Source organism: Ichthyophthirius multifiliis, assembly GCF_000220395.1.
Source record: "Ichthyophthirius multifiliis unplaced genomic scaffold scaff_1120509251143, whole genome shotgun sequence".
Taxonomy (NCBI): Eukaryota; Ciliophora; class Oligohymenophorea; order Hymenostomatida; genus Ichthyophthirius; species Ichthyophthirius multifiliis.
The window spans coordinates 20,687-47,078 of NW_004086163.1; the positions used below are offsets into that span (position 1 = coordinate 20,687).

At 20.9% G+C, this 26,392-nt stretch overlaps 5 protein-coding genes across 5 annotated transcripts, besides 35 other annotated features; 3 read left to right on the forward strand and 2 right to left on the reverse strand. All coding sequences in view use genetic code 6, as the record gives it.

Annotated features, from left to right (window-relative positions):
* Window positions 1-1,591: 1,591 nt before the first annotated feature.
* On the forward strand, window positions 1,592-4,421 carry IMG5_148320 (hypothetical protein; the record flags this gene model as incomplete). The annotated part of the gene is made up of 5 exons (XM_004030992.1): window positions 1,592-1,648; window positions 1,936-2,432; window positions 2,964-3,069; window positions 3,994-4,096; window positions 4,393-4,421. The coding sequence occupies 5 exons, from the start codon at window positions 1,592-1,594 to the stop codon at window positions 4,419-4,421; spliced, it is 792 nt and encodes a 263-aa protein (XP_004031040.1).
* Window positions 1,662-1,788: a microsatellite.
* Window positions 4,227-4,261: a microsatellite.
* Window positions 4,233-4,364: a microsatellite.
* Window positions 4,240-4,363: a microsatellite.
* A 344-nt stretch (window positions 4,422-4,765) lies between the features above and the next one.
* Window positions 4,766-4,840: a microsatellite.
* A 554-nt stretch (window positions 4,841-5,394) lies between these two features.
* Window positions 5,395-5,426: a microsatellite.
* A 509-nt stretch (window positions 5,427-5,935) lies between these two features.
* Window positions 5,936-5,961: a microsatellite.
* A 570-nt stretch (window positions 5,962-6,531) lies between these two features.
* Window positions 6,532-6,563: a microsatellite.
* An 80-nt stretch (window positions 6,564-6,643) lies between these two features.
* Window positions 6,644-6,691: a microsatellite.
* Window positions 6,692-6,842: 151 nt separating this feature from the next.
* Window positions 6,843-6,883: a microsatellite.
* Window positions 6,884-7,392: 509 nt separating this feature from the next.
* IMG5_148330 (protein phosphatase 2c, putative) lies at window positions 7,393-10,062 on the reverse strand (the record flags this gene model as incomplete). The annotated part of the gene is made up of 5 exons (XM_004030993.1): window positions 7,393-8,342; window positions 8,390-8,592; window positions 8,654-8,798; window positions 8,888-9,029; window positions 9,091-10,062. The coding sequence occupies 5 exons, from the start codon at window positions 10,060-10,062 to the stop codon at window positions 7,393-7,395; spliced, it is 2,412 nt and encodes an 803-aa protein (XP_004031041.1).
* Window positions 7,600-7,744: a microsatellite.
* Window positions 7,625-7,721: a microsatellite.
* Window positions 7,633-7,702: a microsatellite.
* Window positions 7,658-7,722: a microsatellite.
* Window positions 7,792-7,839: a microsatellite.
* Window positions 8,344-8,387: a microsatellite.
* Window positions 8,800-8,846: a microsatellite.
* Window positions 9,750-9,797: a microsatellite.
* Window positions 9,752-9,813: a microsatellite.
* Window positions 9,792-9,828: a microsatellite.
* A 120-nt stretch (window positions 10,063-10,182) lies between the features above and the next one.
* Window positions 10,183-10,268: a microsatellite.
* Window positions 10,269-12,639: 2,371 nt separating this feature from the next.
* Window positions 12,640-13,093, forward strand: IMG5_148340 (hypothetical protein). Its single transcript, XM_004030994.1, has one exon. The coding sequence runs from the start codon at window positions 12,689-12,691 to the stop codon at window positions 12,992-12,994; it is 306 nt and encodes a 101-aa protein (XP_004031042.1). The 5' UTR covers window positions 12,640-12,688; the 3' UTR covers window positions 12,995-13,093.
* A 532-nt stretch (window positions 13,094-13,625) lies between these two features.
* Window positions 13,626-19,265, reverse strand: IMG5_148350 (intraflagellar transport protein, putative; the record flags this gene model as incomplete). The annotated part of the gene is made up of 8 exons (XM_004030995.1): window positions 13,626-14,084; window positions 14,134-14,597; window positions 14,658-14,787; window positions 14,858-15,085; window positions 15,132-16,527; window positions 16,670-18,999; window positions 19,044-19,109; window positions 19,152-19,265. The coding sequence occupies 8 exons, from the start codon at window positions 19,263-19,265 to the stop codon at window positions 13,626-13,628; spliced, it is 5,187 nt and encodes a 1,728-aa protein (XP_004031043.1).
* Window positions 14,610-14,643: a microsatellite.
* Window positions 16,569-16,658: a microsatellite.
* Window positions 16,586-16,664: a microsatellite.
* Window positions 16,602-16,665: a microsatellite.
* Window positions 19,266-19,416: 151 nt separating the features above from the next.
* Window positions 19,417-19,471: a microsatellite.
* Window positions 19,418-19,471: a microsatellite.
* A 97-nt stretch (window positions 19,472-19,568) lies between these two features.
* Window positions 19,569-19,638: a microsatellite.
* Window positions 19,639-20,609: 971 nt separating this feature from the next.
* Window positions 20,610-20,652: a microsatellite.
* A 47-nt stretch (window positions 20,653-20,699) lies between these two features.
* Window positions 20,700-20,757: a microsatellite.
* A 1,676-nt stretch (window positions 20,758-22,433) lies between these two features.
* Window positions 22,434-22,485: a microsatellite.
* An 849-nt stretch (window positions 22,486-23,334) lies between these two features.
* Window positions 23,335-23,375: a microsatellite.
* Window positions 23,376-23,425: a microsatellite.
* Window positions 23,426-23,720: 295 nt separating this feature from the next.
* IMG5_148360 (hypothetical protein) lies at window positions 23,721-25,546 on the forward strand (the record flags this gene model as incomplete). Its single annotated transcript, XM_004030996.1, has 3 exons — window positions 23,721-23,733; window positions 23,808-25,358; window positions 25,446-25,546. 3 exons carry the CDS (start codon window positions 23,721-23,723, stop codon window positions 25,544-25,546), a joined length of 1,665 nt encoding a protein of 554 aa, XP_004031044.1.
* Window positions 23,825-25,309: a microsatellite.
* An 802-nt stretch (window positions 25,547-26,348) lies between the features above and the next one.
* Window positions 26,349-26,392: part of a microsatellite that runs on past the window's edge.

The following is a 26,392-nucleotide window of genomic DNA, read 5'->3' on the forward strand; positions in this document are numbered from 1 at the left end:
TATTAATAGACACTATATATAATGTAAATACAATATACATATCCTAATGGATATACGATGATAAAAAAACCAGAAATATAGAAATATATATAATGAATTTATTAAGTTTAATCACTGATAATGAAATGAGTGTTAAACTAGCCTTAAATAGTTCCTTTAGTACCTTTTTTGAGCTCATATAGGACATAAATCTACCCTAAAGAAGCAAAGAAATCGTATGGAAGATTTTACTATAAAAAATATTGCCTTTTATTTCCAAAGAACTAAAAAAAAACAAAGAAGAAGGAACTTTGAGAAGTCTTTTACAAATTCTAAAAATGTATGTCAAATTCACATCCAATAATTAATAAAATAATTTACTTTTATATAAAGATTTATAAGTATTAACACATAGTGATGAAAATTAAGACTTTTTTGAGTGTATTACTCATATTTAAATTGCAAAAAGAACAAAGGCTTTGGGAATTTTTTTGGCTAAAAATATCGAAAGCTTAGATTAAAATACACTCTGGATGTTTATTATTCCGATTTTAGAATGGAATATTTTACATAAATGTCAGGATGTGTATAAAAAAAATAACAAAATGAAACTTACGGATTAGTTTATGGAGATTAATAAGAACTTATTATAGGCTTCAATTAATTTATTAGGTATTGCTTGTGGGAAAATATCAATTGGAAAAAATAAAAAGTTATTGAAAAAATATGTTTAGTTTTTAGCGAACAAAGGGTTTTAATAGAAAATTACAATCAAAGTCTTAGTTTCAATTATGGAGAATTTAAATTTACCATATAATATTGTGGACGAAGTGAATAACTAAATGAATTAAGTAAATTAAGATTCTAATCAAAAGACTCTTTTGGCTGAACTTGTGGATAAAAATAGGAAATTTATTAATCCAAACAAAGATTTTGATTTAGAAAATGAGAATGCTGAAAAAATAAGGAATTATATTAAAATAATAAAGAAGATATTAATGAAGAGGCGAATTGGGTACATAATGTCTAAAGAGAGAAATTTATGTTAAAAAATATTGAAAATTAAATGGAAATAGAAAATAATAATAACCAAATAGACTAAGAAACACGAAGTTATTATAATTTTTTAAGAGTACAAGTATTTTTACCTATAAAATAGCTTTTATTTGATCATTAAAATGAAGTTTATAATAAACTAGCGAAATAAAAATTAGAATAAAAAGCGAAAAACAAATAAGATGAAAAAGTTAGAATTTTCATGACTATTGGATTAGTTAAATTATTAATAAGATTCCCAAAGGAAATCTTTTCAGTCGAATTTCCAAAAATTATTAGTAAAGTAGTCAAAAACTTAAAAACAAAGGATAATGAAGAAAGAGATTTTACAAGAAAAGTATTACTTTAAATAGTAAAAATCACAGGACCTTATTTTTTACATTATCTTATTAAAGAACTTAAATTTTTTCTTAATAAAGGTTGGGAAAACCATATTCTTAACTTTACTATCTATAATTTAGTTAAACAAATAGATTCTGAAAAACCTCCAATCGGATGTTTAGATTATTGTCATGCGGATATTTTCCCTCTTTTAATAGATGAAATATTCGGATCGATGAATGAAGAAAAGAATCTTTAGTTTACAAAAATACCAGAATAAAAGAAAAACAAAGTATTTAAAATAAATATATATATATATATATATATATATATATATATATATTTATATATATATATATATATATATATTTTTTAATATATTTATTTTTATATAAATATATATTTTTTATCAATATCTATATATATATTATAATTTTTTGTTTATTTTTTTTTCAAATATTTAATATTGCCTAAATAATGTTAATATTTTATATTTAGTAATTGTTTTAATATTATGTTATTTTTAAAAATTAATATAAATATATAATAATTATATATTAATGTACTTTATTTTTTTAGGCTAACGATACTTTTTAATTATTAGCTAAATGGTGTGATTTTAGAAATATAATAGGTTTTATTTCCTTTATTAGAGAATAATTGATATAGAACTTAGATGGAGCTAAAAATTAAGGAAAATTCGATTAAATATTTAATTATATTCTTGATGGTTTTTCCAAAAATCCGAGTATGAAACATGAGCATTTAATACCTATAAGCTATTCTTTAATTAGAGATTCTTTACAATTAATAGCTTAAACAAAAGTCAAAGAAAGACTTCTTGATACCACAATTAAAGACGAAATTGAAACAAAAGATAAAAAAGTATTTAATTTAGCCAAGAAATATGAAATACTAGAAACTACAGCTCAAAATAAATCTATATTTAAGCACATATAGGATGATAAAAAGCGAAGTGATGTAAGAATAGGCTATACACTATCAACTTTTGGGTTAAAAATGTGCATTATAGGCATAAAAAGTAACATTTTTGCTCCAGAAAAGATCGAAAACGAGTAATAATTTTAGTAATTGTTAAAAATAATCGTCGAATGTTTAAAATCGACTGACAATAATATGATAATAACTTCTTTAAAAATCCTCCGAAACGTGCTTTCTAGAAACGAGGCGAAAAACATCCGAAAAGCGACGGTTTTTTCTGTCCTTTAAATAATGGAAAAACTCACAAATACAGACTAAGAAATGATAGGCGAAACATTCAAAATAATGACTGAAATAGTGAATAAATTCCCAAATATTCTTAAAAACTCTCAATATAAAGCGTTATTAGTTTATATTAAATAACTATTGGATTTATCGGATTTTTGTCCTGATCCTTTACTCCTTTTAAAATCTATTATAGATTAAAAAAGGGTTTTTACAGAAGTTTATGATTTAGTAGATGAAAAAGTGAGGGAAATGATGATTTAGTCATACGCGGGAAATATATAGAATATTTGTAAGTAGATTTTTTTGAGTTTTCTTATTAATTATCCTATTAGTGATAAATTAATGTAGAGTGAAATCAATTTCTTAATTAAAAATAGTGAATATTCATATGATTAAGGGAAGATGGTTGTTTTTGAGGTTTTAATGATTATTATTAAAAATTTCCCTGAAAATATTATTTAGTTTTTCGGAGAGATTCTTATTGTGAATTATTTGGTTAATTTAATAAAAGAATAGGGAAACGAAAATTTAAAGAATATTATTAATTAACATTTATAGGCATTAATTGCTAGGCTTTCGGATTAATAAATAATTCATTTGACATAGAATTGTATATAATGGATTTCTTTACATGAAAATCCTAAAATTTAAGAAAGTGGGTTTTCTGGTTTAAAGCTTTTTTTGAAATTTTAGAAGTGGAAGTATTTTTGTGAACATAGTTAAGTTTTTAAGGAAATTTAGAAAAATATTACTCTAGTCTTCGAAAGCAGAGTCGAAAGAATTAACATTTTCTGGGAAATCATGAAATAGAAAAAAGAAAGGAAAGAAATAATCAAAAACAATCAAGAATTTAAAGACTTACTAATGTAAGAGGAAAATGATTACGAGTAAAATGAGTAAGAAATAGAACTTAAAAATGATACTTTATTAAATTCAGCTATTGAGTTTTTAGAGGTTTATGTTTATTTTGTTAAGGAAAATTAAATTAATAAAAATAATATTATTTTTGCGGATAATGGGGATAAAAAATTAATTATTTGCTCTTTACTTTAATTTGTTAATTTCCCAAATTAAATTACATCTAATTTGACTATTGGTTGTATTATACAGGCTGTAAAGGATAATGAAGAGATTTGTAAGCGTATATTTTTGGAAAACAAAGAGAATATGTAGAGTTTATTGCCGAAATTATTAAAGTTTTTGTACTTTTCGAAACTTAAAAATAATGTAGTCATTTAGAATACTTAAATTAGTCATAATTTCTTCATTTTTGCTTTTGAATTCTTTTATAAATTTGAATAAAATTTTAATGATTGTATGTTCGAAAATATATTTAAGATTTTCTTAAAAGCATATGTAATAATATTTATTTTATTATGTTTTATTTGATTTTATTAATTTTTTTAGGCTAAAGCTTATTATAATAAAACATAAATTGAAAATATTGTTGAATTAATAAATTTCTTTGGTTAATAGTTAAATGAGAAAAAAGAACTAAAATAATATTTTTGTAATAATGAAAGATTTCTTGATATTCTTATTGAAATTATTATTAAAGTAAAAACATAAGATATTAATAATAAAATTTATAGCAATGAAATAATTGAAAAAGCTGAATTGGTAAAAAAGATAATTATAAAATAAAAATATAAATATATATAATTATATAAATATAAATATATATATATTTTTTAATTTTTATATTTATTTATATATATTTATATATATTTATACATATTTATATTTAATTATATTTTTTTCTATAATATATATATATACAATTATTTATATATTTATTTTATTTAGGCTATAGAAGAATTTAAAAAATTTGTTGAATTAAATAAATTCTTTTAGATTTATTAAAGAATTAAATCGAAAATTGAAAATATAAAACAAGAAAGAAAAGAGTAGAAAAAAACTGAGTTTATTACAAATCCTTTAGAAGCATAATAAAAGAAAATATTATAAAATTTAAAAAAAAGAAAAGCAAGTTAATTAAAATAAAAATAAAAGAAATTTCCTAATTTAACAAGAAAAATATTAAAGAAAGATTGATATAAAAATATATTTTATTTTGTATTTTTAAATAAAATATAATTATATTATATATATTATATATTTATACAAAGAAATTTTAAAAAATATTTTTATTTTTTATTTATATTTATTTAAAGACATATAAATAAAAAAATATATATATATTTTTTTTTTATATTAAATAAATAAATTATTTTATACTTTTTATTTTTATATTTATTTTAGATATTTTCTTCATTTTTCTTTATTTTATATTATTTTTATTTCCAAATACTTTTTTATTAAAATAAAACTTTATCCTCTTCAAAACAACTTTTTAATTTTTAAAAGTATAATAAGTAACAAACTTCCTTACTTTTATTAAAACATGAATTATATATATTATATTTATTAAACTTGAATTCCTAATAAGAAAATATATTATTGCTAAAACTATTTTAATAATAATTTTAAAAGTCTTTTTTTAACTATTTCTATAATTAAGTTTTTTATACTGAGTTATATTTAGTTGATGAATCAACCTTTCTTATCTATTTTTTTCTTAAATACTACTTAATTTATCATCCAAAGAAAAGCTAAAAGTTTTTATTAATTTAAACTTTTTTTATACTTATAAAAAAATATTCTTTGAGATTTTGTTTATTTGCGTTTTTTCGTTCAAAATAATTCTATACTAGTATTTGGAGATTTTTCTGAATTTCAATTAAGAAATAAAAGCTTATTATTTAATCTATTCATCTTACAAAAATTTAAAGGTATCTTCGCATTATAAATTAATTAATTAATTAATTAATTAATTAATTTATTTTATGAAAGAAAATCATTTCTAAAACAGATTATAAATTAGGCCTAAAGTATTAGTATTAGTGTAAATTCTCATTGGATTTTGTTACGTTCATTACTTATAGACAAAGCTCTATTTCTCCATTTACTAAAAAACATATTTTATTATTTATAAGAATATATTTATTCACTAAAAGATAATATTAACTCTTTTATATTAATGACAATTATTTATCGGATTTACATACTAAAATTTTAATTAAATAACTTATATTTTAAAAGTATGGAAAAATAATAGTCTTAATTAACTTCCTTTTTTAAAAACCAAATTAAAAGTTTTTAATATTTATTTTTCTCCTTATTGATTTCCTTATAATTCCGATTATATTTTCTTATTCTAAATTTTTTATGACTTTAATATAATTTTTTTTTTTTATATATTTTTATTCATATATTAGGTTTTTGTATATTATAGTTCTTTTATTATTTTTTAGGATAAATCATAAAATATAAATAAAAAATTAGGCAAATATATATATATATATATATATATATTTACACTTATAATTAACTTCTTTTATAGATATTTTTTAAAATATAGATTTAATAGTATTCATTAAATATCTAAATGCTGTAATTATTGAATTATTTATTTTTTAATTAAAAATACTTAAAAAGAAGTATAATTACAATAGTGTAATAATTTTCATATTAAGTTTTAAGCCTTATATCTCCATAAACAACTGTTACTATTGTAATAAAAGCAAAATATATTCTATCTAAATATTTTTATAAATAATCTTCTTCGAGAGTATAATTTTAAGATAAAAACCATGTACCCTTTGCTCCGTTAAATAACTGCTATATAATTTAAACAAAAGTTTATTTAATATGCTAATGTAAACAATAAAGAAAACAGTTTAGATTATTGTATTGTATTATTATAAAAGTTAAAAATATTCGTTTACTTTTCCAATTTATTCAAACATTAATACCTTTTTTTATTTTTATTTTTTTAAAAAACATAATAATCCAATCAGAAATACAAAAAAACTATTGTTAAAAAGAAATCAAAGCAAAATATAAATATATAATCAATCCAATACTGTATTTAAAAAAAAAAAAATTATAATTTTTTTTTATTATATTTTTTTTTAAAAAAATAAGTATAAATAATGTTGACCTAAAATAATTTTTAACAATTTGAATTTAATCAGGTATAAAAATCCACTTTGTAATAAAAAGCCATATTGAAATTGATAAAAAGTCCTATTAAAATTGATAATAAGAAATCAAGTATCATAATAATATAATAATAGTTTCCGAGAAAATATAATTCGAATGAAAATATTAAAGGAATATATATTTTACATAAAATTTAATTAATTTAACTATATTTCAATATAAAAGCAAAAATTAGTATTGGGAGTAATAACTTTAATATTAGAAAAGAAATATTTAATTTTAAAAAAAAATACGTTACTTTAATAATAAAAATATTATTATACAATATTTATGAACTAAATCTTAAAAAAAGTTAAAATATATGAAATAGTTATTCCAATAAATATAGACATGGAGATTATTTGAAAATTTTCTAACTATTTTACATTATGTTTACAAATTTCTATTAGTTAGAGTTTTCTTGTTATTATTTAAATTGTTAAAATTGATATTTATAATTATCACAATAGTTTGGTTTTATATTAATCTTTGATTAAATTTATTGTTTTTGAATATATAAGCATTCAATTATAAACTTTTTAAACTAATTTAGAATTTAATATAATTTGATTTTATTTGATTTGATTTAATTATATTATATTATCTTCTTCAGTTTATTATAAATTTTTTATACAAATAAATTAGTCATTTATATTTTATAGTCAATTAAATTGAATAATTTACTTCTTATTTACTTTCTTATAGTTTATATAACTTTTAAAACTAGTTTTTTTTTATTTTATAAGATTTTTTTTAAAAAATTCAAACCAAAAAAAATTTAAATATTTTTTTAGTTTTTTTTTTTTTTTTTTTTTTAAAAAAAAATTAAGGTATAAAAAATATAAAAATTAATATTCTAAGAATTGATTAATTTTATATTATATCCTTGATTATTTTCTATAAGAATAAATATATGAATAATGTAATATTATAAAATTAATAAGTTGTTTTTAAAATATATTTTAAATTTAATATAATATGAATAATTTGTTACTAAATATAATAAATAATATTATAATATAAATGCAATATAAATATAATATAAAATAAATAAAATATAAATATATATATATATATAATTAATATAAATATTTTAACTAATATATAATATATATTATTTTTTACTTTAAAAATTTTAAAAATTATTTGATAAATTATCATATTTTTTATTTTTAATTTAGATTAATTATTTTTATTAAATTTATTATTACAATATCTAATATTATTTACCATAAATATGTTATTATTAGTTTTAATTATATTTTTAACTTCCTTGTAAAAGACTTTTAGAACTACTACTTGAAGGAGCAAAATTTATAGAAGATTTTTAAACATTATTCTAAGGTGTATTTAATGTTAAATTATTATTTTTTATTAAACTTTATTATCACTACTTTTTTAAGGTAAGCTTTAATATTATTAATAATTATTAAAATTATGATTATTAATGTTAATCTAGCTTTTTATTTATAGTTATTATTATTATTGCTATATTTATTATAATTAATTAAAATAATTATTAAGGTTTTCAAATGATATTGCCACCAAAGTTATATTATCAAAACTTTTTCTGTCAAAACTTTCAATCATAACTTATTCTATACATTTTCCACATTATTTATGAAAGTCAGGTTCTAGTTTTTATTCATTTATAGAATTCCAGAATATATTAGCAACATTTTGACTATTTATTCTATCGAATATTCCATCGCCTTTTTTATAGTTTTTTTATTTTTGTATATATTTTTTTTATATTTACATCCTAATAATATAAAATCATGCTCATTTGTAATTTTTAATTGCTTTATATCTGGATTGCTTATTATTACGTTTGGATTTCCTCCTAAAAGAACATTTTTGGCTTATATATCACCTATTGTTCTTGAAACTGATAATTTTCCTGGAAAAACTCTACAAGGAGGTTATATTTACATTCCTTAAAGTAATCCGCAATTATAATTGCTTACATTTTATCTTTTTTTTATTATATAAATTAAATGTTTTGTTATATTTTTTTTTTTACTAATATATATTTCCACCTGCTGCTTCTATTCTTTCTTTTTCGAACTCAGGTTTATGATCTTGTGATAAATTAGAGATTATTTATCCATTTTTCATGCTTAAAATTGCTCTAGAATCACCAATATTAGCCACATAAGCCATATCATCTAAAAAAAATATATATATATGAAAAATAAATATTTATTTATATAAAAGTAATTTAAATATAGTAAACTTATCAATAAAAATAATTTACCCATAATTAAAAGTATAATAGCACAAGAACCGGATCTATCATTAGTTTCTTCAGCCATTTTAAGAAAACTTTACTCAGCATAATAAATACCTCTTTTAATGGCTTCTATAGGATTTTCTGGAAAAAAATCATCTTTAATAATCTTTATTTTAATAAAAATATGAGTATTTATAGAAAATTTATAATATATAAAAATAAAATACAAATAAATGTAAATTATCCCTTAAATAATCTGCACAATTAGACCCTCCATGTCCATCATAAATAGCAAAAAAAGAAGTTTTTGCCCAATATTCAGTTTATTTATTTGATGGTTTTGAAACGGAAAGAATAATCGAAACTCTATCTTCATTATAATTTCTAAAAATTCCATTATTTGTATTTGCAGCATATGCTTTTATGATTCCATAAGATCTTGATGATATCTTTGATGAATCTATTTAGTATTACTGATGTGGATTATTGTTATTTTCTAAAAAAAAGACCGCGGCTATTATTATGTATGGTGATGATTTTCTATTTATTGTTGGCTATGCTGTTGCTTTTATTGTAAGGAACTTTAATGTTAATATTTAGATGTTGTATTTTACTTTTTTTTTGTAATTAATTGTTAATGTTGCGAGAGTTTTGTTCTGTTTATTGTTGTTAATTGTCTAAGGTTTGCTAAAATTTTGTTATTGAAGCAGATGCTCTTTTTATTTGTATGGATTTATTTGTTAAAGGGGACGTTAAAGAATTTGGAAATCTTCCACGGGTTTATTAGTATTTGGTTATTTAAGTGTTTTGGGAATTTGTACGGTAGTTTTGTAAAAAATTTGAATTTTAATTGTTTTTTAATATTTGCTGTTTGATTTACATTTTATGTTTTTTTTGTTTGTTTTTTATATTTCTCTTTTTTTGTTAGTTTTTTAATTAAATTTTTTTTTTTAACTTAATTTTTTATTATTATCAAAAAATAAAAATTTTAAATTTTTTTTTAATTTTAATTTAGTTTTAGTATATATAGTTTTAAGATTAATTGTATATATTTTAATAAATGAATTTTTTATAAACAAATATAAATAATCTGTAATTAAGAAAATAGAGTATAATAAATAAGGAGGTTATTCAAATTTTAATTTTTAAAAAAAGTCGCTTAAATAAATTTATAAATTATTTTTATAATTGATATACATAAATTTTGATAAAAATAAGTATTTTAATATAAATAATATAAATTGAAAAAAGTATTCAATATAAAAATTATTTATAATAATTTAACAGAATAAAAAATAAATTTAATAATATTTATTTTTTATATATAATATAATATATATATATATATATATATATATATATATATATATATATATATTTTATAGATATATTAAATATATATATAAATGAATCTCAATTCTTATTTATTTTTATTTAGTTATAATAGGTTTCGATTTCCTTTTTATAAACATCGTTCAATACATATATACAATCAAATTAGTGATTTTTAATTAATTCATTAATATTTTTATAAATATTTTCAATAGTGGCATTTTCATTAACAGAAATAAAAGCTTAGTTTTTAAAATTTGTAAATATAACTTTTTATGTTCTCAAAGGTTATTACATTTCATTTGATTCAAGATGATTAAATATGTGATTTTTTTTAAAGAAGTTGTATTTTTTTGGTTCGATTTTATTTTTTTTAACTTAATGAATTTTAATCATAAAAGGATCAACAAACATATTATTAAAGCAAATTTTTTATTAAAACTTTTCTAATTAGAATTAATCCGTAATAAAATAAAAAGCTTATAGATCTTTATATTTTTGGCAAAAAGACTTACTTAAATAAATAATTTCAGGAAGTTCTATTTATTCATTATTAATGAAATAAAGTTTTATTCCTTTAATTTTACTAGAGCATTTTTCATATACAATTTGGGATATTTTATTCACATCTTCGCTTTATAAACAACAATAATTAAAATCAATTTCTAAATATTGTAAATTTTACTATTTAGAAATGAAAGGGGCAAAAAATTTTTCAAAAAGTTAAAAATTAAGATTATAATTATAATACAATTTTATTTTAATGCTTTCATAATTAAAAAAAAGTTTATTTTAATTATTCAAGCATTCAAAAATATTATTTAATTTTAAAAAATATACATCTTTATCATTAGGGTTTGTATCTCCAAGCAGATTGATACTAAATTACTTTTATGAAGAAATATTTACCAAATTATTAATATTATTATCAAACTTAACTTCTAAATTAACAGTATGAAAAACTCTCAAATATATACTAATTATCTCAACTTCAGATATATTACAATTTTATAAATTTAAAGAAAGCCTTTTTACCTTAGAAATGCAATTCAATTCATTCAAAAAACAGTAAATATCTCTATATAAGAGTTTATAATTACTACTAAAATCTAAAGATAAGTCAATTATATGCGGATAGGAGTTCAATGCACTTTATATATCGACTAACTGGAAAGGAGAAATATCACATTTTTAGATGCATACGCTTATTTTATTGTATTCTAATATGTGTTCGTATATCTTTTTGTTGAAATTGGTATATATTTCTAACTATTTTATGTGCTTTAGGTACTATATGAAATGAAAAACGTTATATTATTCATATTGTTTCAATATATGGTTTTCCTTGTCTAATATAAGGGTTAGTTTTTGTAATTTTAAGAAATTTTTGAGTTTAAAAATGTCGAAGAAATATTCACTTATTTATTTGTTTCCTTCAAAATTAAGTTCAAATTATTCAATTGAATTATTTCCGGTTTCACCTATAAGACCCTCTAAAAAGAACTGCAAATCGACGTGAGAAAGATGAGAATTTTTAAAGGAAATTTTAATTTCTGTAAGTTCAGAGAGGGATTGTCCTAATTATTTTAAAAGAAGATTATTTTAAGCTAAATGTAAATTTTCATTTAGTAAAAGATGGAAATTTTAAACTTAATATTCTTTAAGATTTTTGCTTATTTTTTCAATATCTTTAAGTTCAAAAGATGGAAAATTGGAATAATCAATAGTTATATATTTATTTTCCTTTTAATATACAATTTTTTCTGTTTAATTAAATATAAGTTCAACATAAGGAATATATGAGAGATAAAATAAACAAAAATTTATGACTTATTTTTGATGTTTACTTTTCCCAAAATGAAGGGTTAGTTTTTCTAAATACCTCATTTTAATATATTTTAAAGCTGAGAGTGTATTTTCTTCGTTAAAATATTGTCCACTAGCAAAATTAAGAGTTAGTATTTTTAATGTATTTAATTAAGTTTCGAATAAACAACAATCTGTGAGATAAATTTCTTCGTTTTCGAAATTTATTGTGATTTGTTCATATTGTTTTTTTGAAAATTTATTTTTTAATGAATTTCGGAAATCTTGTTAGTTTTTTTCTATTGTAATTTCACATTCTTTTGAGTTTTCGTCTTCAATTTCTTCAGATAAGAGTTCAGTTTGTTTTTGGGATTTTTTTGTATTTTCAAAATTTTTGTTATTTTAAGTTGTTTATTTATTTTTAAGCTCTTCTTTTTTCTTTTCATCTTTGATTATTTTTTCGAAAATTTTGTTATCTTTTCGTTAAATCTCGATATCATTTATCATATTTTCGATGTAGTTAAGGGATGAAGTTATACAAGTTTAGGAATTTGTGGTACTTTCGTTGCTACTTTCAGGGAAATTCGAAGGAATATTATTTAGAGTTTTTTTATGTTTCTATTTTTTATTTTTGGTCGACTAAGAAATCTTCTATTCGTTAAATTTCGTTATATGATCTGATTCTTAATGTGTTAGCTATTTTTGGTGAAGATTATTATTATTTATTTATGTGTTCATTTTCATTGGTATAATTGTTACATTTTAACATATTTTGTTTATTATATTATACAATAGGAGGTTTTTTATTATTATTAGTAATTTAATTTCCTATTTTGGTAGTTTGAGGAGATACACTTTGGTTATATCCTTATTTTTAGTTATTTATAGAATTGTATTTTGTTAATAAAAGATTTTCTTAACGACTGTTATTGTAAGCACCTTTTTTAAAGTAATATAAGTTGTGCTGCTAAGCGTTACTTTATTAAGTCCTGATTCTAAAACTGCTCATACTTAGCTTTATTAAGTCCTTTTTTAGGCGAATTTTTCGTTCGGAGGAAGCTGGCTTTATTTGAAAATTAGAGGTTTTTTAACTTTTTTGTTAAAAAAAATTATTAAAATAGCCAGCAGATGGTAATTATTTGTTTGTAAATTATTGTTTTAATTATGCCCGGCTTTCTGAATTTACGGCTTTTTGGTTTTTCATTTTTTTTTTTACTTTTTATTTGGAAGCTGTTAAATTCTAATTAATTTTTATTCCTTTTTTTTATTTGAATATTTTTTTTTAATCTATTTTATATTTATTTTGTTTAAATTAAATGATGTAGTAAAAATTAAATATTTTGAAAATATTCTTTTTTTTATAAAAACAAGAGTTTGTTTTAAAAAAACTCTTTATTTGTATTTGAAAATACGTTAATAAAATTAAAAAATAAAAATTAATATTAAATTTTTTTAAAATAAGATAAAAAAATTAATTAATAATTAAATATCCTATTTTTAAATGAAAAATATATATTAAATATAATAATAATTTTCAAATAAAATAATTTTAATAAATCTTATGATAACCTAAACTAAAAATTACCATAAAAAATCAATAATAAATATATGTTTAAATTGCTAATCAATTAGGTGGATTATTACACCAAGGACAATTAGCAAAGTTTTACAAATAAATATTCCAATATTCTTTAAGTCCTCCTTTTCCACAACTTCTACAATTTGTAAAAGTACCTTTAAGCAACGGCATACCAGTAAGTACACATATATCACTTTCATTTTTACATTTCGGACAAGTAGCACAACATTCATAAATTTAGTTTTTGCAGCTTTCACATTATCTAAGAGGGAAATCTTTCTCAACCTTTTAATTATAGCTAATTTCTAAAACCCAATTTCTAATAGCCTCAATTTTTTATTAATCAACTATATTTTTTTCAGGCAAAGGAACATCATAAGGAGAAGGAATATCAGTATTTAAAAATCCAGAATTATCTCCCATATCATTTCCATCAGGGTCTTAAATAGCTTCATATATATCTAAATATCTATTCAATATAACAAATGCATATGTTAATTAATTCTATTTTGTTTATATATATATATATATTAATAAAATAATATAATATTACTTATTTTTAACATGACACTCCTGCCTCATAAAAAAGTTTGTCTATTCTGACTAATTCGCAATATCTTAATAAACAAACACTTAATTTTTGATGTAATTTAGACATATTTTTCTTCTCATATTGTGATTTTAAGTTCAATAAATGGGCCACCATTAAATATTTATGGAATTATTTTCCAGCAGCTGAATTTTCTTCTTTAGCACCTTATAATAATCTGTAAAAGTTATATAGGGAAGAACGTAAATTTTATATTTCTTTAGAATCACATTCTACGAATATTTCCAAAGCCAAAGTTTTGTATATTTTATAATTTTCAGGTATTAATTACATTCCGTATTAAGAATAAGCTTCTATAGTTTCACCAAAAGAACCTTTTTCCATTGTAAACTTAGCATACCTTCTTAAATATTTAGCTAATATTTCACCTCCGGCATTAGCAGCTCTATCCAATGCTTATTTCCAATCTTTTTTGAAAAATATTTATATATATATATATATATATATATATATCAAAATATATTTACCTCCTTTTTAAACAATCATATCTAAACCTTATTCAACTTTTCCTTTTTAAATGAAATCTTCTCCTTTTCCTTCTTATTCTAAATATTACATTTCACTTTATTCGATATATTCAAGCATTTAAGTACGAAGCTTTATTGTTTTTTTTTTTTTTTTTAAAAAGCAAATAATAATATTATATATTTATAAAAAAAAAAATTACCTCTTAATTATTAACTTATTAAGCACACTCTTTAGCTCTATTATAGTTTTTAGATTCTACATGACAAGCCACAGCTTCTTTAAACATACTGTAATTTTCATAAAGATTTGCAGCATTTTTAAACTTTCCTAAATCTCTTAATCTCTTAGCGACAATTTTTACAACTTCCGTCAGTCTTTCTTTGCAATTATTTTAAGCTAATTAAATTGCTCTATTCCATACTTTTTCCTAATAAAAATATAACATTATTTTTAATATATTATATTATTTATACAATAATTTCTTAATCATCAAAATTATCAACAGTAACATCTAAATAAGAGTCTATAGCTTTCGAATAATCTCTACATTCTTCTGAAACTTTTGCACTTCTAATAAGATCTTCACCTGACAAAGGTCCCTAATTTCCTCCTTATTATCCACCAGAACCTCCTTAATTAAATTATTAATTCAATTCTTAAACTAAATGAGGTGCATCTTTCTTTGCAACTCTAAACGCCTCTTAGAAATTATTAATATCCTTATACATCTTGACTGCTAGTTCTGGTTTTTTAGCCTAAATAAAGCAATTTTCAGCTTTTTTATATTCTCTTTTTTCTATAAAAACTCTAGCCTGATTCATCAAAATCATTCCAATATTTTATTTCTAATGTATCTTCGCTACCTATAAAGCAGCCTAAAAATCACCTAAATGCTCATACATATTTATTGCTTCTTCTGGTTTTCCTGCCTTAATGAAATTTTCTTCAGCTTCTTTGTACCTCTTAGTATCTTCCAATTCAAATGCATACTTTAAATGTACATCAGGCTTCTTATGAATGGCTTTAGAAGTCATTTTAAAGGCTTCTTCGAATTCTTTTCTATCACACAAGTACTCAATTAAGGCGTCTATTAAATTATACTTTAATAAAATTTTCATTCCGGCATCTGGTCCGAGTATTTCAGCCCATTATTTAGCTAATTCACATGTTTCTTTATCCGATCCATATAATTTACAGCATCTAACTGCATCTTCCCAAGCTTTATTTTACTAATACATCTCAACAGCCACATTCCAAGCCCCAGCTTCTATATAATGATGTTCAGCTTATTTATAGTTTCCTATTTTCTATAATCTTTGTCCAATTTACATATGCGCGTCTTTTAATTACTTTGGTCTATATTTAGATATTATCCTAATAACTGATTCATATTGCTCAGATTTTTAGTACATATCAATAGCCCTATCATATTCATCAACTGTGCAATATAATTTTCCTGCTTCCTTCAACATTCCTTATTATTAAAATTTCTAACCTTATTTTACATAAAGATTCACAATTTCATTTTCAGGTAAATTTTCACGAGCAACTTTCAAAGCATGGTCCCATTTGGAAGCTTTGGCATACATTTCGAAAGCATCTACTGGTAAACCGGCTTTTAAATAATATTTTTCAGCGAAATCATATTAGCGGACATCTGAGTAGTGTTTAGCGATTTATTTATAAAAAGGGCGGGCTACTTCAGGGCTTTAGTGTTGAAGAAGCTATATTGATTTACTCCATTGGCGGGAGTTTATAGATGCTTCAATTGCTTTTTAGTAACAACCGGCTTCTATGTAATGATTTACTGCGTTTTCGGTTTATTTTTAAGAAACTAACCAATCACCACATTTTTCTTCTAGTTAAACACTTTATAAATTTATATTTTTATATGAATATAAGAATTTATGTATAAATATATAGAAAAATATATATGTTAATAAATATATATATATATATTTAAATATATATATATACATATATAAATATATAAATATATATAAATATTTACACTAATTTTGCATCCACTTTTTTAGCTAAGTCAATAGCTTTTTTATAAGAATTTCCATTTATGTACATTTCTAAAGCTTTTTTAAATTATTCCATTTATTCATAAAATTCACCTGCTCTTTCATACATTCCTGCACCACAAAGTGCTTTAGCGATATTTTCGAGAACTTCTTGTGGAAAACTAGTATTGTAATTAAATACTACATAAGCTGCTTTTGCTGGTAGATTTCCTTATAGATACAATTCTATTGCTTTTAAAAGTTATCCTTCTCCTTCTTTTACTTCTGCGGCTTTGGCTTCTTATTTTGTTTAAATTAGCCACATATAATAGTTTTCTTTTAATTCTTTAATCTAAGGATGATTTTTTTTTTCTGCAATTTTTATCGATTCATCCCATTTGTGGAGCTCTTAGTACATTTCCATGGCTTCTTCTACTTCATCGTGATCTAGTAAAATTGCTTCTGCTCTATGGAATTATTTATCTAAAATAGCTAATTTTGCTTATACTTTATAATTCTCCATTCCCTCTTTATTCTCATGAATTAGTTTATTTATTTTCCTCAAATAGGCTGCTTTACATATATCCCCTAAAGCGGCATAACAATGCTCTGCGACCATTATATTCTATTATTAGAGGGCGAATTTGGCCAATGTTTTCCAATTAGCTTCTGTGTCTGCATTCATTTCTAGAGGATCTAGAATAGTCGCAGCTTTTTCTAAATCTTCTGATTCAATTGCAAAGCCAAATTCAATTAAAGACTCGTCTAAAGAATAAGCAACTGGATTCCCCCCATCATTTACTATAACTTCGGTTTTTCCTTAATTTCTTTCAATAGATTCTACATCGCCTTTAATGTTGTAAATAGTGACTTTATCAGGATTTTCAATAGAGTACCATACACACAAATTTTATCTATTTTAAGCAACTACGACTTCCGAATCAGGTACCCATTAGGCATAACTACAATAACTTAAAAGTGTATTTTTCATTTAACTTTTAATATTAAATAAATAAAGCTATCTTTTCTTATCTCTAAAAAGCAACTTATTTGCATGGGCATTAAGTTCAATGAAATCAATTTTTGAGTCATGTAATATTTAAGCCACAGTAGTGTTATTACTCAAATCTTGAATATAGATAGTCTGCATATCCAATAGATAAGCAATCATTTTCGTTTATTTATTTCCTGTATAATTCAATCTAGCTGAAATAAGATTACTTTTCATATGTTCAGTTCTACAATTACCCAAAGGCTCATTATTTCCGAATTCTAATAAAGTTAATTCACCTCCACTATATATCATACACACTCCTGGATTTGAAAAATCATATTTTTCCTTACCGTCATTCCTCCAAGGTATTTCTGACTATTTATCCGTTTCCAAATCAGCTACAATAATAGTTTCATGTGTATTAGCAACTGCAAATTTATCTTAAAAAATATTAATTTTATTAATTTCGCCTGCTAAATTGCTTCTTACAACAGATTTTTTGCCTGAATTCAGACTCTTGATGACTATTTAACTAGGAGATACATAATTAAGTTCGAATTTTCCTTTATAATTTATTTTTTTCATTGAAGCATCATACCAATCTACTGATCCACATAAACTTCCTGTTACCAGTTTCGACCCATCGTTTTTCCAACCTAAAGCAGTTACTGTATAGTAATTTTCGATATGTTTAATACCTATTTCTTCCCATTACCCTCTTCTCTAATTATAATTATAAATATAAAACCTATTATAATTTCCTAAAACAACTGTATCTCCAGCGGGGTTGAAGGCCGCAAAAGTAAATTCTTTAATTTTATCGTCATTATTATAATCAAACCTTTGCAAAAGATTCCCATTTAAATCATAAAAACTGACTTTAGCGTCATTTCCAGCCGCTACAATCTATTCGCCCCACCCAAGAGCATATGGAATAGAATGATGAGTAATTACTTTTTGAGTAGTTTAACTCTCTATATGATATGCATATATAGATCCGTCCAAATGACCACTAACTACACTTTCACCATCTCGAGAACTGGCAAGACTTACTACATAACTTTCAGTACTATAAACAACTTATGATTTATTAGTTCGGACAATACCTGCACGGACTTTTCCTTCTGCTAGACCGAATATTACTTCTCCTTAACGACCATGGGGCCAAGTTAAAGTTGTTACAGATGACGACGTTGGGAATTTGTTACATATAGATTTTTTATCGCCCCATTCTTTGCCGACTTTGTATATAAATACAATGTTGTCGGATTGGGCTATAGCTATCTTGTCTGAATCAGGAGAAAATGCTATTTGACGAACTACATAAGTTTTTTACCCCTTTATTAATATAAAAAATTATTTATTATTTTTATTTTTTTTACTTTATCAGACGGCTTTGTAGGAAATTTATCTTTTTTGTTTCCTTATTCATCAAATATATGTACAACCTATTTTTTATAATAATTTTTTATCTATATTTTATATTTTACTCTTTCAGCTGTACAAACTGCTAAACGTTTGCCGTTTGGAGCCCATGAAACAGATGATATTTTTTACATACCATCTACAGGAGGAATTAGATTACCAAAATATCTAAGTTGCATTTTTTTTTTAAATATATTTAAATTAAATACTAATATATTTTTTGTTTAATTTTTTTAAAAAAAGTTATTTAATATATAATAAATTTCAAAAATAAAATGTTCTTATTAAAAAATAAATAAAAACATAATATTTAATAAATATTTAAATTTGTATATATATAAATATAAATAAATATAAATATATATATATATATATATAAATATATTTTTTTTTTATTTTAATTAAAATATAATAGTTTTCTTTTTAACTATATAAATAAATATAATATAATATAAATCTCTTATTTAAAATATAACATAATTATTTTTTACAAAAAAATATCTATAATTTTTTAATTAAAAATATTTTATTTTTTAAATAAAAATATATAATAATTGTTTTTTTTATTTAATTTTTTATATATTTCAGTATTTTTTTATATTTTTTATTTTCTTTCTTTATTAAAAAATTTTACTAAACTACATCTTTTATTATTTTAATATATTTTTTTAATTTTATGTTAAAATTTATAATATCCATTCATCATTTTATTAACTATTATAATCTGTCATATTATTTTTTAGTATATCAAAGTCTTATTTTAAATTAAAATATTCTCCTGTACATAAAGCAGATTTTTTTTTTTTAATAGACGTTTCTTAACTTTTACCTGTTTATTATGTATAATATTTTTATGAATTTTCATTAAGAAGTTTTTATTTTTTATTTAATTAAATTATTTCACTTCTTGGAGATTTTAGAATTTATAAACTACTTTGATTTAATTTCTATTTAATGTTACATTTATTTATTTCTAAAGAAAATGATGGTATTTTACTTTTATTTTAAAAATAATCTTTTTATGTTTATAATTTATTTCTACTATGTATCCTGGAAGTAGCTAAAAAGGATATTTAATTTTGTTAACTCTAAGATTTTTTTTTAAAATATATATCAGATTTAGTATTATTAAATCTATTCCTTTAACTTTTTTATTTTTTTCTATTTCTATTTAATCTTAATTACTTATTTATATATTTTCCAATAATTCATTATTTTTGTTTTTTATAAAATATATTTTTTCATATTTTTTCTTTTGGCAAATGTTATCAGTTGGAATTTTAGGTTTTTCTTAAAATCCTTAAATTTATTATGTTTTTAAATTCAAAAATTATTATTGTTACTTTTTTTTTTATAAAAAATATTTAAAAACTAATGAAAAAATTACTTTTTATTTATATTTTGTCATTGAACTTTTTCCAAAATCATATTTATATTCTTCAATATTTTTATAAGTAATTTATATTCTTTAATCTTTAAGCTAATATTCATTGTAAATATTAGAAGTTTTAAAACATTAAGATTAACTTAAAATTATATTTTCTAACTAAAATTATTATTTACTAATATTTTCATTACTTTTGCTATTATTCCTTTTCCTTTTACTCATGCTCTAAAATTATTATTAATTTATTTAAAATTCTTAAATTTATAATTATTTATTAAATTCTTGTTTTAAGTCTTATATTCGATTTTAAATAAATTTATTTCTTTCATATTCTTTTATTAGATATTATTAAAGCATGCACTTTTTTATTTACGAATTCATATTGCTTTCTAAATAACTTTTAGTAACAACCAAAACAATTACCTATTAAGAAATCGTAATACAATTATATGCATATTTTCCGTCATTATTAAAAAGTATTTCTTCCCCAAAAACTTCATTTTTTGCTTTTTATTTATTTATTTATTTTAATTTTTATTTTTTACGTATTATTGATACTTTTATTGTTTCTTCTTTTGTTTTTAATATCGAATTTTATTAGCCTTATATTATTATTTTTTTATTTAACTATATTTCTCCTTCTTATATTATATATATTTTATCATCTTTCTTATCTTCTTTATATATTTAAACACCTTTCTTATATGTTTCTATCTATATTTAAATAAAATAAATATTTTATAAATTATATAATGATATATTTGTAAAAAATTACGTCAAAAAAATATAAGAAATAATCTAATTTTTAAATAGATAAATAATTTAGTTCAGGAAACAATTTAAGAAGCGTTTGTTTTCGAATTTATTAAGCATCTCTTAATTCTTCTTAAAAAGTAGAGAAATGTTTTTTTTCTAAACTAAGGATTTCTGACATATGTTAATCTACAACTATAGTTGCTGTTCTTCTAGTATTATTAAGAAGAGCTTTTTCACCAAAATATTTCCCTTTTCCATATAATCTAGTAGTAGTACCGAATAATTTTTTTAGGCTATTTTTTTCTTCTTATGTTATTAGAAGTTAACTTTAGTTTTGCTTTTATTTATAAATTTTTTAAACTTTTTTACTTATAGCTATTAAATTAAATGAAATATTAAAATTATTTTTATTTTTAAGTACTTCTTAGTTTAATTAAAATTTATAATGAAAGTTTATTTAATTCAATAGGCTTTCTTTAGTCCTTTATTTTTATTTAATTTTATTCTTGATTTTAGTTTTCATTAGTTTCAAGTTTATTTTAATAATTTATTTTCTTTTAGAAATTAAATAATTAAGTATTGTATTAGTTTTCTTCATGTAAATCTTTATCAATAAATATTATTACACTTCCTGATAATATAAAATATAATTTATTATCATGAAGATCTCCTTATTTGAATATAATTGCACCTTTACTATATTATTTATATTCAAAATTACTACATAGCTTTATTATTATTATTTATTTTTTTAAAAAGAAATTTGGTATAAATTAAATTATACATTTTATAATTATTCCTGTGTTAAACCTTTCAAATAAACATTAACAAACATATTAAACTCTTTAATTTTTTAAAATTAGTTATATATTTACTATTATTTTTATTCAAAAATTATTTCGCTTTTATTGTATTTTATTTTTTATTATTACTTCACAATCGCTTTATGCTTTATCAGTTTTATCTAGAAGTTCTGATAAGATACTTTTTTTGGTATTCTAATTATATATTATTTATTATTTTAAGAAATGTACATTAAATAATATTAAATATCATTTTTTAACTTAATTCATATAAGATGATTATTATATCATTTTTTAGTTATATATGTAAATAATAAAATATAAAATTTAAATAGTGATAATAAAAATACTTAAAAAATTTATCAATAAAATTTTAAATACTGAAAATGAAAGTGAATTATAAAATTAAATATAAAAATATTTATATATAAACAAAATTATTTTTAAACAAAAATTTATGAAATATATATTAAATAATAATATATTTATTATTAATGTTTTTAATTATTCTATAACTATATAAAAAAAAATATTATAAAACCTTTAAAAAAATATTTTAAAAAATAAAAACAATATATACTTTATTTAAATAAAAAGTTAAATTATATAAAATAAATAAAATATTTATTTATTGAAAAATAAAATAAAATAAAATAAATGCTTACTAAATACTACTAAAGTAGATTTTTAACAATTTTTATTATTTTAACTCTCTTTTTAAACCAATATAACGCTAAAAATGCCTCATCAAATAGCGGCTTTTTAACTAAAAAGCTAAAGAACCTTATAAAGAAGAGATAATCTCATTAAGAAAATTTTATAATTAATAAAAAAGAAAATAATAATAATAAACCAATAAATTTCTCATGTATATCTGATTAGAATAGCTAAAATAATTGTTCTGAAAAGTTAGATACTCTTGAGTTTTATTTAAGAGCTTAAACTATAAAAGAAATATAATAATTGAAATCATCAAAAGAATTATTACAGTAATAAATATATTTTCTTATATTTATTTTATTTTCTTTTAGATATTTAAGTTGCTTTTCTTAAAATAAAAAATACTTTGATTGTGTTATTTCTTCATTGAAAAAATGCTAGCCTGAATTGGAATCTTTCAAAGTAGAACCTAATAAATAAATTATTAAAAACTAAAAATATAGATGGTTAGAAGAATAGTTAAATGAATATGACTGTAACTGTTTGATAGGTAGTAATTAAATAATTTTAGGCTAAATTGGTAAATTAGAAAGTGAACTCTTAAAAGATAATAAGGCAAACATAAATTAGATTATTGAATATGTAAAAAAAAATAAAGAACTATAAAAATAAAGTAAAATAAATTTAATAAAATATAATTAATTATATTTTTAAAAAAATATATTTTATTTTTATAATTTTTTAAAATAAATAGATTATTGGAAATGTTCTTTATAATCATTTGAAGAATTAGATAATGAAATTAAAAAATATGAAGCCAATCCTTTTAAAAATACAAGTAAATTCGAAAAATAAAAACATAATTTTGATGCATTGAAATGCTTGAATGTTTTTAATTAGGAAAAATAAACAATTTGGGCTAATGAAAATATGGACCATGACAAAGAAATTGCTAACTTTATTTAAAAATCATAAGATAATAATCTTTAAGGTCTAGAATAAGAAATAAATAAGTTACATTAAAAAGGATGGGAATCAAATGTAAAATTTATAATAATTTTTTATTAAATATATATAGTATTATACATGCTGGATGAAAACATTAAAAAATCAAGATATTCCAAAAGACAAGCCTAAAGATGATGGTAAACCTAAAGATGATGGTAAACCTAAAGATGATGGCAAGCCTAAAGATACTGGTAAGCCTAAAGATGATGGCAAGCCTAAAGATACTGGTAAACCTAAAGACGATGGTAAACCTAAAGACGATGGTAAACCTAAAGATGCTGGCAAGCCTAAAGATACTGGTAAGCCTAAAGATGATGGTAAACCTAAAGATGATGGTAAACCTAAAGATACTGGAAAACCTAAAGATACTGGAAAACCTAAAGATGATGGCAAGCCTAAAGACGATGGTAAACCTAAAGATGATGGTAAACCTAAAGATGATGGCAAGCCTAAAGATGATGGCAAGCCTAAAGATGATGGTAAACCTAAAGATGATGGCAAGCCTAAAGATACTGGAAAACCTAAAGATACTGGTAAACCTAAAGATGATGGTAAACCTAAAGATGATGGCAAGCCTAAAGATGATGGCAAGCCTAAAGATGATGGTAAACCTAAAGATGATGGCAAGCCTAAAGATACTGGAAAACCTAAAGATAATGGTAAACCTAAAGATGATGGCAAACCTAAAGATGATGGCAAACCTAAAGATGATGGCAAGCCTAAAGATGATGGTAAGCCTAAAGATACTGGAAAACCTAAAGATGATGGCAAGCCTAAAGATGATGGTAAACCTAAAGATGATGGTAAACCTAAAGATGATGGCAAGCCTAAAGATGATGGCAAGCCTAAAGATGATGGTAAACCTAAAGATAATGGTAAACCTAAAGATAATGGAAAACCTAAAGATGATGGCAAGCCTAAAGATGATGGCAAGCCTAAAGATAATGGTAAACCTAAAGATGATGGTAAACCTAAAGATGATGGCAAGCCTAAAGATACTGGAAAACCTAAAGATACTGGTAAACCTAAAGATGATGGCAAGCCTAAAGATGATGGCAAACCTAAAGATGATGGTAAACCTAAAGATGATGGAAAGCCTAAAGATGATGGCAAGCCTAAAGATGATGGTAAACCTAAAGATGATGGTAAACCTAAAGATGATGGCAAGCCTAAAGATGATGGTAAACCTAAAGATGATGGTAAACCTAAAGATGATGGCAAGCCTAAAGATGATGGAAAGCCTAAAGATGATGGTAAACCTAAAGATGATGGTAAACCTAAAGATACTGGAAAACCTAAAGATACTGGTAAACCTAAAGATGATGGCAAGCCTAAAGATGATGGCAAGCCTAAAGATGATGGTAAACCTAAAGATACTGGAATACCTAAAGATACTGGAAAACCTAAAGATGATGGTAAACCTAAAGATACTGGAAAACCTAAAGACGATGGTAAACCTAAAGACGATGGTAAACCTTTAGATACTGGAAAACCTTTAGATACTGGAAGACCTTTAGATATTGGAAAACCTTTAGATACTGGAAAACCTTTAGATACTGGAAAACCTAAAGACGATGGTAAACCTAAAGATATTGGAAAACCTAAAGATACTAGAAACCCTTAATAAGAACCAAAATCAAAGGAAGGCGGATACATTGGTAAACTTAAAGAATAATTTAAAAAAGGCATTAGTAATAGCAAGCCTAAATATAATATTCGAAATTTTAATTTTATTAAAAAAAAAGAAAAATAACAAGCGAGAGATAACTAATCTTCTGTAAGTAAAAAAAAAATTATTTCTACTTACACAAAAAAATCTAATAATTTTAAGTACAATAAAAATTGAGTATTAATAAAATATAAAATATCAATTTACTTATTTATTTATTAATTTTTTTTTTTTTATTTTTTTAAATAGCATTAAATATTAATATTTGTTTCTTTTTTTATATAATTTTAAATTTTTATAAATAAACAATATTTAATTAAAAATTAATAATTATTACTTATTTATTAATAATCTTAAAGCAATATCATATTAAAAATTTTAGCAGGTTTATTTAATTTAAATAATTATTCTTTATAAGCATTATCAAAATTTTAAACAAAATTCAAAACTTTGTTTATCAATTAAAAAATAAAATGAATAATTAAGAAATATAAAAAATTAATTTTTATAATATTAACTTAATAAAATTTTATTTTAAATATGATCATTATTAAATAATAAATAAAGCCATAATAATTTTATTATTTTATATTGTAAAAGAATATTAATTATATTTAAGAATAAAATTTACTTAAAGAAAATATTAAAATAATAAATTTAGCAATTTAAGATTATAATAAATATAACACTTTTTATTTTCAAATATAATTTATTCATTTAAAAATTAAACATATATTTTTTTAAACAAAAAATCTCAATAAATACAAAAAGGGGAGAATATGGATTATTGCACTTTTTTTAGATTTGATTTTTATAACAAAAAATACAGCAAATATATATAATAAAGACCATACTAAAAATAATAATTATTTTTATATTACATTCTATTAAATATTATCTTTTATTAAAATAAACAAATTTTAAAATAGTTATATTAACTAAAATAACATATATAATTTATCTTACATTATTTACAAAGATATATAAAAATATAAATAAATATATGTATCTTTATATATATAT